This window comes from Corticium candelabrum, chromosome 7, assembly GCF_963422355.1.
Source record: "Corticium candelabrum chromosome 7, ooCorCand1.1, whole genome shotgun sequence".
Classification (NCBI taxonomy): domain Eukaryota; kingdom Metazoa; phylum Porifera; class Homoscleromorpha; order Homosclerophorida; family Plakinidae; genus Corticium; species Corticium candelabrum.
Window position 1 is genome coordinate 2,946,523 of NC_085091.1, and position 11,057 is coordinate 2,957,579.

General features: G+C 42.2%; 3 protein-coding genes across 3 annotated transcripts in view; 2 read left to right on the plus strand and 1 right to left on the minus strand.

Moving 5' to 3' along the window:
• The window catches only part of LOC134182150 (bifunctional peptidase and arginyl-hydroxylase JMJD5-like), a 6,565-nt gene extending 3,949 nt beyond the window's left edge, over positions 1–2,616 (plus strand). The window contains exons 5-7 of the mRNA XM_062649507.1: positions 1–2; positions 750–822; positions 2,274–2,616. The exon at positions 1–2 is cut by the window's left edge and continues 165 nt beyond it. Coding sequence (XP_062505491.1) covers positions 1–2; positions 750–822; positions 2,274–2,465 — 267 coding nt within the window. The 3' untranslated portion in view covers positions 2,466–2,616. The remainder of the gene's footprint in view (positions 3–749; positions 823–2,273) is intronic.
• A 433-nt stretch (positions 2,617–3,049) lies between these two features.
• Positions 3,050–7,575, plus strand: LOC134182608 (uncharacterized). Its single transcript, XM_062650037.1, has 3 exons — positions 3,050–3,807; positions 6,570–6,793; positions 6,849–7,575. The coding sequence occupies exons 1-3, from the start codon at positions 3,278–3,280 to the stop codon at positions 7,415–7,417; spliced, it is 1,323 nt and encodes a 440-aa protein (XP_062506021.1). The 5' UTR covers positions 3,050–3,277; the 3' UTR covers positions 7,418–7,575.
• A 110-nt stretch (positions 7,576–7,685) lies between these two features.
• Positions 7,686–9,660, minus strand: LOC134182606 (uncharacterized). The gene has a single exon (XM_062650035.1). It carries the CDS (start codon positions 9,633–9,635, stop codon positions 7,686–7,688), a length of 1,950 nt encoding a protein of 649 aa, XP_062506019.1. The 5' UTR covers positions 9,636–9,660.
• Between the last annotated feature and the right edge of the window lie 1,397 nt (positions 9,661–11,057).

An 11,057-nucleotide genomic window follows, 5' to 3' on the forward strand; every position in this document is an offset into this window, starting at 1 on the left:
CGGTTTGTCTGTTTGACTTCTGTTGTACTGCTAACAACAGAGTGTATGATTAGCCTTGTGCACCAGATGTTTTGGAGTGTGAGGAGGGAATGAATGTTCTTTCTTTCTTTGCACTCCAGAACATCTAGCATGCGAGAACAATCATACAAATAGATTTTTAGTACTGAAACAAATAATAATAATAATAATAATAATAATAATACAATACTAATACAAATATATGACATACCAACCTCCAACAAGTATACAGGAACTACGAACAAGAAAAACAATGTGCATACGACGAAAGAGTTAGAGAGATTGAAGGAGGAAGGTTCACTCCACTAGTATTTTCTTCAACTGGAGGGATGGGCAAAGAAGCTACCACATGTTTCAAGCTTATAGCTAACATCATTTCAAACAACCAAAATATCTCTTATGCACAAACAATGTTTATGATTAGATGTAGACTAAGTTTTGCTCTATTACGATCGGCAATTCTGTGTGTTCGAGGGACAAGATCAAACTACATTTTCTGCTCAAATTACACATGATGGACATTGTGCAGAGTGAGGCTCGTCTCGAGCTCACTAAGTCTTTTTCTTGTTGTTCTTTTACTTGCCATAGTTTCTTTTAATCACTGTTGTTGTAGCAGTGTGTTGCCAGTATTGTTATAGTTAAAGCTATTGATATTTTAATCCGAACACAAATTATAATACTAATACAAATACTAATAATACAAATACTAATCATAATGTATGAATTATTAGGTATGTAATTGAGCATCTTGCTCATAAGAAGTCTCTGACTTGTGAAGAATTTGTGAAAGATTACACACATAAGGTATAAGCAGCCGTTGTTGCCGTGTTCTTGTGCATTGTCGATCACCCACCTGAACACAATACAGACAACCTATCAGGGGTGTCAGACCAAGTTAATTAACGGTGGGGCGACTGTGTGTGTGTGTGTGTGTGTGTGTGTGTGTGTGTGTGTGTGTGTGTGTGTGTGTGTGTGTGTGTGTGTATGTGGGTGCTCGCACGTGTACCAGTGTGTCTTGCATTTCGTCATTATAGACCCTAAGGTAATCTTGATGAAGTGCAGTGACTGTTCTTTCCCTTACAGACAGGCTTGCGTAACCAAAATCAATAACATAACAGTGCAGACATATTGGTATTAAATTTTTTTATTAGCACAAGATGTGAAAACCATGTGAAATTTATAATTGACTCAAAATTTAGTGCATGCAGAGGCTGTACCTTATTTGAACATTTTGTTATTGTCATGACACATTTAAACAGCTTTCTTAGTTAATTAATTGTGGCTTAAATCTTTGCCATAAAATGGCAGTTAGAATCAAGCTTTTCATCACATCTTTCTTTCTTTCTTTCTCTGGGCTTTTAAATGGAAGTATTTTAAGTAAAGTTTGAGATACACTTGGTCAACTCTGCTGCTCAAATGTTCAGCCCCTAGAAACTTAGGCCTGGAGTGTGGCAGTAGAATTTATATAGAAGTGAGAAACAGCATTTGTTCATTTTAGAACTGATATCTTTGAGTAAAATTTAGTGGTTTAGGCACCTCAAAGGCAATAATATGGAAGCTGGAAACCTGCAAGTCTTGGAAGCGTGGAATGGCTATGTCACAGCCGCCTGCTTTTGACACCTATGCATCATATTGACAAACAGAAGGTTACAGACATGTGGCAGGCTTGTGAGAGGAGAACTCAGAACACCGATTTACCTTGTTTTGTCGGGATATGTACTGGCAATCTCTGAAACAGCGTTATGACACAAACACTGTAATACTATATCAAAGTTTTTTACCTAATTTACATGTTGATTCCAATAAAACACAGAGTGTAGAAATGTTAGACTTTGCAGTTGTGTAGGAACCTATCGTAGATTTGATCGAGGGACACAAATGCCTAAGAGGTCGTGGCTTTGCACAACAAACCTAAATGTATTATTAATTAATCACATATATAAGTATATATCATGCAACACGTCAGTGTTATTAGTTTCTATGTCTGTAATTTTTGTATATTAGCAGGTCACTTAACAGTTGGAAAAATTGAGGAGGCATGTGCCCACAGTGTCTGCCGGTTCCTACGTCTATGCTTTGTATTCTCATCTACAATATGGTTGAAAGACTAACCATTAGATAAGACAAGACGGTGCTGACTGACTGTCAGTAGCAGTAGGAGCACATACACAATGATTTCTAACTCATGATATGATGCGGAGCAACTGTAGATCATTTGTGTAGTTGTGGTTATCACTAATAAGGTTTGAATTTAGGACAAGATATTTGGGTCTACAAAGATTGCAAATGACGTGTTTGCAGTTCTTGACAAAGAAGGGAAAGGATATGTAACCGAAGAAGAGCTAGCCGATGGTCGACTTGAGGCAGCACTTGAGCCCTTTCGCATTTATCATCCACGAGATTCAGTATCCGAACGAATTTTTGTACACAATCATGATGAACTGTAATCATCAGCAGGTAGAGTAGAACTAGTAGATTGGACTGAAAGTGTCAGGTTGATGCATAATGAGTTGTATCCATGTGATGGTAGATTTTCTAAATTTGATCAAATTATGTCCAATAAGTCTTAATGGCTATACAAAGTGATTGATTTTAAAGTATGGTAATTTTCTGCACTTTGTACAAGTGCCTTCAGTAATGATTTATTTATTTATTTATTTATTTATTTATTGCTATTTCTTCAGTGGAGTTCTGCTTTGTTGTTGAATTGTGCTTTCAGGATTACTCTTGTTTGCTCATTTTTATTGACTTTGTCATGAGTATTTCCTGGTATTTAGTAAGTCTGAAGGTCGGTAGGCTCAAGAGTCCGGCCGGTCATCTCCCCCTTTTGCTCTGGAATGACCAGCTGGACTCTCGATCCTAGAAGGTCAGATGTATCTCATCGTGACCTCAGACTGTTACCAATAATTAAATTACAATTATTTTCTCAAAAAGAGATATTTGCTTCAGAGTATTCCAACATATGAAACAACCTTCCCCCATGTTCACCTCATTGAAATCTGTGGACTCTTTTAGTTAGGACTTTACCGTCAGTGTCTATATTATAATTGTTACATACTGTAGTCTGTATACTAAAACTAAATTTGCCTAGTTCTCCTTGGATAAATTAAAAACAAACAAAAACAAAACACTAAAGGTGGCTATTTTACCTAGTTGAAATAAATAGACCGGATGTGGCCAGTCGATGACTGTGTGCTCTGAACCCTAGCGGTATGCGTGAAATTTGTAGCAATTGTGTGACTTTTTGACGCAATTCGAAATGCTGACGATTGTTCAAACGATTCACGAGCTCTACTGCGCCACAAGAACGTTGTCAGCGTTTACGACTTCTTCACACTCTGGCTGTCATCGCACAGGCCAGACGTCGCATCATTCCGGTCTAACCCAGACAGGACTAAACCTTTCACAACACTGCGCAAGACATGAGAAGCCGGATGGAGTACTAACACGGTCAGTTTGTGTGCGAGACGACTCACACGGTTGTTCTCTAGACTTTGCAATGAGACCGGTCTCTGTTGTTGGACGGATGACGGCGGGAAATGACTTGAAATGTTGCGATTTGAAGGTGCGGTCGTGGGATGAGTTGGACACGCTGATGCGGAATGATGTGGCTGCTTCTTGCGGCTGCGTGGAAGACGTTGCGGGTCGAGTGGAGGTCAGAGACGGAAGCAGTCGTGATGAGTGGGGATTGGTGAAGGGTGTTGGGTGTCGGACGTTTCCTACGTGGATTGTCCAGTGTACGGTTACGCTGCCACAGAGTGTGGTTGGACCTTCACTTGGAATGGAATGGTTGGTTGTTGTGTGTTTATTGTCACATAGACTATTGTGTGTGTGTGTGTGTGTGTGTGTGTGTGTGTGTGTGTGTGTGTGTGTGTGTGTGTGTGTGTGTGTGTGTGTGTGTGTGTGTGTGTGTGTGTGTGTGTGTTGTTGTCGTTGTTGTCTCTGTTTGTGTGTCTGTCTGTTTATCTGTCTGTGCCTGTCTTGTCTGTGTGCCAGTCTATCTGTCTGCCAGTCAAATTCATTTACTTTTTACAAACGCTACAATCCAAGCTCTAAAGGTACATACTAAAATTAGTGCAACAATAATCTGCTCTAGTCAAGCTACAACCGGAATCATACATTGTAGTAAGCTAAGGGTCTAATGCTGTTTGTTCATCTGTCAAATATACTTGTGTATGTAGAATTCTCAGGGTTCTCGCTAGAGAATTTTGGGCGCATGGTGGGATGGGTAGGTCCGTGATTCATGCAGTCTGCTTTGTACAGTTGCACGGTCCAAGTCGGACATGTGCACTTGATCCGATCTCATGTGAAATAGATTTTGTGTTGTAGCTATTGCGTGTAACATAGGTTCAAGTCCTGGCAAGAAAATCAACTTTGATCGCTAGTAAGCCCTTCTTAGCAATGTTCAGAGATTGCACATGTGCAAGTTTCATGGACGAAACTACAGAAAGTCTGTCTAGTCAGACGTTGATTGACATGGACCACTGTTGTTGCTTCACAAGAAGGCATGACTAGTCTAGAGTAGATTCTAAATGGACAAGAGGTGTGCTTTGTGGGTCACTGGAAGGGCATACGGGACTAAAATGAGAGATAGCGCATCCAGGTCTGCAATCAACACTATACATGTTTGCAGCAAGGCTATGTTGCTGAGTGTCATCTCGGGTTATTTTGTAATAGCCTGGATTTGTGGCTAATGTTATCTTTACTAAGTAATACGTATAGGGCCACACAGAAAAATTGTCTGATTGGGGTAACATGCAGCGGAAAAAGACGGGCGGGCGAAGTTTTTAAAATACTTTGCGCAGATCTTGAACTGGACATACATTTTGTTTCTGACTGACGCCTTGAAAGAAAGTACACATACCGACGCTTAAACTCGTCATGGAGCTGCACCTCATTATCTTACTCAGCGTCTTGTATAGAGGACGTGTCTGTGGTTGCAGTTCGCACACTGAGTACATTGTCCACTCGACCTCCGAATCAAACCTCCTGCAACACATCGCGAAGACTACAGTCACCAGACACACAAACAATCTTGCCATCTCTGAAAGCACGTGCTGCCTCGGACACAGATATGCACTGGGCAACAGAAGACATCTTATTTCTCAGCATGCGCATGTGCAACAGCTGTCCAAACAGCGTGCTGAGTACATCGTCCACTCGATCACTGAATCCAACTTCCTGCAATAGCTCACGAAGCCAGACACACAAAGAATCTTGTCATCTCTCAAAATGCATGCCCACTTGAACACAGACATCCCCAGGCCAACAGAAAACGTATTTTAATATTAACTAAAAAAACTCAGCGGCCCTCCAAACACGGGTGGGCGGGTTATCCTAATCAGACAATTTTTTTGGTGCGGTTCAGTGTATTGTGTTTCAGTGCTGTAGTATGGAATTCTCAACCTTTCATTAGCTGTAAAACTTTGGACTCCTATCTACAATTCTTTAGCGCTGCGCACTCTTACTGGAGTGCAGCACAGCGCCACGCTGTCATGCTGTAGCGAGAACCTTGTATTCTCATAAATGAGAACTATTACAAGCTAAATTATGACTCTAAACTAGAGTTGTAGCACCCTAGCTTTGTCTGCGCCAATCAATCGGTGTCCAGTATTCGCTTAGAATAAGTGACATGACCAGTCAATGAATCGGGCCATTTATTGACCGGTCAATATGTAGCAGAAGTAGGATCTGTCGCTTACGGTATTCTCAGTGAATACTGGACACTGATTGGCGAAACGTCTCAGCTGGGTGCTGCAAGCGGGCTATAGACCTTCTGACAAGTGTACTGTATAAACGAAATACACCCCAATGCACCAGCTCGTTAGCACTCGGGCTTCGTCCTCGTGCCAACTCGTGAGCAGACCAGGATGTTTCATTTATACACTCGCCAGCGGTCTATAACCTATGCTTATTTAGCTTCATATAATCTTATGTCTGCTGTCTTGTCCATATGTGTCTGTCTGTCTGTCATATAATGTCCTTAGGCAAGGAACTCACACGCAATTGCCTCTCTCTACGCAGTGTTGTTTCTGTCGAAGCAAGTACAGCAACTGCATGGTGACTGATGGTTGTGGCTAGAGTTACTTTGTAGCAAGTGTATAGTGACATAGTGACTGTTGGTTCACGAGCTACATAGTAGGCTAGCAAGTGTATAGTGACTGTTAACCTGGGCCGTAGGGGCTCTTGTAACAAAATGTGTGTCTGTCTGAATTGATGAACAGAGTTCTGGACTGAGGTGGATTTGAATACGTTTTAGTATTTACTTGTTGTATTTGTAAAGTTTGAAGTCAATAAACAATCTGTCAGTCTGTCTATCAGTTGTTCCCTTTGTCTGTCTGTCTGTTTCTCTGTTTGCCTGTCTATCTGTCTGTCTGTCATATCTGTCTGTCATTCCAATTGGTTTGTTGATCTGCTGGAATATATGTCCAAATGCAACATTGTGGTTGAGGATGTATGTCTCTTACCACTTCTGTATGTACATGCTGTTATCACAGAAGAGTGGTACTACAACATACTGTACTATACAATGTACTACTGTATTACTACAGTAATGGTCCGGCAGCGATTGCCAATGCAAAGAACGGACAAACAAATTCCAGACGCAAACGTGCTATACTTATGATGTCAACTGAAGAACAATTCGATTATCAAGTGAATCCTTCTTGGTGTCTAAGTCTCGATAAGAAGTGGCAGAAGATAGTGAAAAGAAAAGGACACAGCGAAAGACACTCAACCGTGCTTGCTGAATTGTCCTCACCGAGACTTAGTTCAGGTCAACATGAGTTGATATTAACTTTTAATTTGCATTATGTAAATTTGGTGTTTAGGAGGGCCATTTCTTATTACGATTGGCGATTTCTACATCTCTACGTGCATCAGTGCGTGTGGAGATGAAATAATTACCACCGACGATATCACCATAGCGACTAGATTTTATTTTCAAATGCCGCATGATCGGTTTACAGCTGATGGGGATGACTGCGAGGACAGCACCAACCTCCTTCGAGATCCGCACTCTGGTTTCTACATTTTCTGCAGAAGCCGACACGGCCAACTGCTCTATTTTACCGCAGACTCTAAGTGTGATGGTGTTTCATTGGTCGCTAGTGTTCCCTCTCCTGTCGCTCGGGGTCAATTCTTTCTGAAGCATCCGGGCACACGGAAGCTCACCTCGTTGTGCCAGTGGCCACAGCATGCGCTGCACGTGGTCAGGAAGACTGCATACACTCGACGTCATCAGTATCTTGTTATGAATAGGAAAACACTACGGATATCCACAGTGTTCATGTCTGATGATTTGGGCGACGGCAAACGTATAGATTGCCAGTTTAGGATACGGCGACCTCAAGTCAGAATCCGTACGCAAAGAGGTAGTGTCAAGAATCCGACGTCGTGATTTCTCTTTAACACATTTATATGAGCTGCAGGAATGTGTACAATCATTGCGTTTTTCGGTTTGAAATTAACTCCATATGCAGTGAGAGAAACTGGGGATAGAAAAAGATTGTAAACTTGGTAATAGTGAGAGATCCATGTACGTTATCTGACTGCACAATTTGCTAGCTATATATTAATCATCACCCAGCTGGGTATAGAATCAATGATACACTGTAATCAGTACTGTACTGTAACCAGACTAAAACGGGTCCGAAACGAAGGTCTTTCTATAGGAGAGCCTCCATCCTTCTTTTCAAATCGTTAGAGAGATCGGTATAGCTTTGAGAAAATTCGACCATTTTGTCCTCGATCGCTTCCAGGTTGCCTTCCAGATTGTATGCCATGCGTTCGATGGACACATGGTAGTCTTCATCGTCACCTTCCAAGAAGTCAATATATTGTTGTTCTTCGTCTGTGATCTCGTTTGGTGTTGAATCATCTCCCGGTTTGACTCCAAATTCCTGCTCAGCGTTGCCATCATCATCATCATCATCATCTCTATCTTCGTCTTCATCTCTATCCTTCTTACTTTCTTCCTCAGGTTCGATTCCCTTTTCTAAGTCGCTCAGCTCCTTCTCAGACAACGCACCTAGTATTTTGTTTTGAAAGAAAGTCCTGACACCATCGGTGAATTTTCCCTGTTCTAATATAGTCATAAATCGGCCTACTACTTTGAGCTGGACTTCATGTTGCGTTTTCTCTCTCAACGTATTGACACGTGCCCTGAATTTCGAAGATGCAACCTTGACTGCTAAGCTATAGCGTCCGCCGGTAAACGCAGTACTGGGTGGCCGTGCAGAATGCGGTATAGCACCTTCAAAAATAGTGACCCGCCCATACCTCGGTCTTATTTCAGTCACCAACTCGGTGTCATCGTCCTCCGTCTCAAAGAATGCCGTTTCCCCGTAGTCGTTTTCACCCCAGTTTGGATTCAGATATAACAGGAATGTCCATTCGTTAGATATCTTGTCGCAGTCGAGATGTATCCGTGTGTAATCAGTGGCCCGAATGAGATTACAAGACACGTCATACGGAAACCAATCACCCGATCCACCAGAGACATAGTTCGCTATCTGCCGGACGACACCCCAGTACTTTGTTCCAACGAAAGCATCGATCTCGTACCCGGATATCCACTGTACGTTGTCGCTGTCGCGATCGAGGCTGTCGTCGTAGTAATACTTTCCATAATCGATGATGTACGAACGGACGACATCGAGCTCAGTCCTATTAAACAGATCGTCGAACACGAATATCTTCCGTCCCTCTCTAGTAGCAAACCGAGCCGTCTCATAATCACCAATATTCAATTCACCGGCACTCTCAGGTGGCTCATCACGCAATGCGAATCCTTCCTTTTGACCCTTTGCTATCCGTTCGACATCCACAAGCCTCCGATTTTCATACTCGACGACTTTGCTACTATTCGATGTCCATCGAATAAACAGTATTTTCTGCCCCATTCGAAAGGCGACGCTCGGAGGACGACTCAGATATGGTACAGAGCTGTGCCACACTATTACTCGTCCGAACACAGGCTTAACCGGAGCGACGATTTCCTCCTCCTCGTCGAACAGCAGCATATCTCCGTAATCGTTCTTTCTCCATTTGTAGTTGAGATATACAACGGTGGTGTACTCGTCGTCGGACGCGTTGGCGTGCACGTGTAGCCTGGTGTCGTCTCCACGCCTCACCATCTTGCACGTGATCTCATACGGGTAATACGCAACATCCGGTCTCCCGGCAGTCAGTTGAACGGCTTGTCGCAGTGTAACGCCGATCCGCGAGTTTGCAAACGTCGTTGCCGAAAACCTCGCCATCCATTGAATGTTGTCTCCCACCTTTTCTCTAGTTGTATGGTAAGGGTCGTCGTTGACAAAACGCCACCAACCGCCCACGGAAACGTAGATTTGCAGGAGGTAGAGCAAGTCCCAAGCAAAGAGTCTGTCGAAGACATAGATAGGTTTACCTTTGAGCGTTTCGTAGCGGAATTTCAAGGATGACGTAAGTCTGTCTGTCGGTTGAGAGAAACGCGCAAGCACGTCGGCACGAGTTAGCTCATCTGTGGACGCGTTGAGTGCAAACGTGGCGGTCTCCTGCGGGTAGAAACCATCGTCTGCTGTAGATGAAAGAGCAGCGTACGACAGGAGAAGAAATACGAACCGATTTACCTGCATTTGCAACTACAGCACGGATCTCCGGCTCTGGAAAGCCCGGATGATGAGAGAAATGTGCCGTTACGAGATAGCACGGGGTTGGATGAGATCCAAGCTCCTGTATAATCATAGCGTGCGTTAAGCAGTTCTTACGTCTGACTGGATCGCTGATAATATTACACACACAAACGTAAAACGAAGACATATCAGTATTATAGGTACTTTGTTTTGTCTGTCTACATGATTTACGACAAGTTTACAATTTATTCTTGCTAGCAAAAATGTCAAAGACAACTGGTCTGATCAAATGTTGGCATCATTTCATCTAGAACTGCCTTCGGTTTGGAAAGGAATGACTGCTATGACAGAAGAAACCGTGTGAGAATGGACTGAGTTAAGTTAACCAGCTAGTGTGTGTGTGTGTGTGTGTGTGTGTGTGTGTGTGTGTGTGTGTGTGTGTGTGTGTGTGTGTGTGTGTGTGTGTGTGTGTGTCCATCTGTCTGTCTATCTGTCTGTCCATCTGTCTGTCTGTTTGTCTGTCTGACTGCATGCCTGTCTGTCTGTTTGTCTGTCTGACTGCATGCCTGTCTGTCTGTTTGTCTATCTGTTTGTCTGTCTGCTAGTGTGTTTGTCTGAATGTCTGTCTGTTTCTGTCTTCCTGTAGTCTATCCGTCATTATCTGCCTATCCATCTGTCTGTCTATGTGCTCATCATCCATAAATCCCCTTGTATCTCATCTCACCTGATACCCATAATCAAGTGCTGTATGCCTAAATGCAACACTCCTTTCTGACAACATCCTGCTTGCCTGTTCAAATTCATAATCAGAGTAAACACGAAAACAAACTACAAACGGTTCACACACTTCTTCACGTTCCTGAAGCTTTGATCGTGACGCATGAGAATTCTTCTGAAGCGCACTGAAAAGAGAACAAGCAAACACATTGTAATGTATGTACAACAATAAGTGAAATATTGGAAATAATCAAACAAACAGACAAACACAAAGACTAAAACAGACAACATAAATAAAAACAAGCAAATAGATAAGTAAATATACCTAATTAATTAATTAATTGAATCCATAATAACCAACAAACAGATAAAACAAAGTCTATGCAAACAAATCACAAGTATTATACCTGTCCATCTCACTGCTTGCCTTGTCTAACACTCTGTGTCTTTTACACAAAAACATCTCTGCAATCAGGAAGGTCACGTGATCAAACTTAAAAGCTTAATTCAATTTAAGGTGTGAGATGGAAATATGAGATTTTGATTGTAATTTCATACTTTGGAAGGATTTCTTTTACGACATCTGTCAATACTTTTTGAAATTGATCAAATAGAATCTGAAGAGAAGAATGAAATTGGTCATGCAGACAAGGTTAAACTAATGTCAAGAAACTGTATAGACAAATACACAGACAGACAGACAGACAG

Excerpts from the sequence above, each read along its gene's own strand:
- LOC134182608 (XM_062650037.1), top strand. The coding sequence starts at position 3,278 with ATGCTGACGATTGTTCAAACGATTCACGAGCTCTACTGCGCCACAAGA. Across the intron at positions 3,808-6,569 it reads CCTTCACTTGGAATGGAATG|TAATGGTCCGGCAGCGATTG; the intron begins GTTGGTTGTTGT and ends GTATTACTACAG. Across the intron at positions 6,794-6,848 it reads CTCACCGAGACTTAGTTCAG|GAGGGCCATTTCTTATTACG; the intron begins GTCAACATGAGT and ends TTTGGTGTTTAG.
- LOC134182606 (XM_062650035.1), bottom strand. The coding sequence starts at position 9,635 with ATGCAGGTAAATCGGTTCGTATTTCTTCTCCTGTCGTACGCTGCTCTT.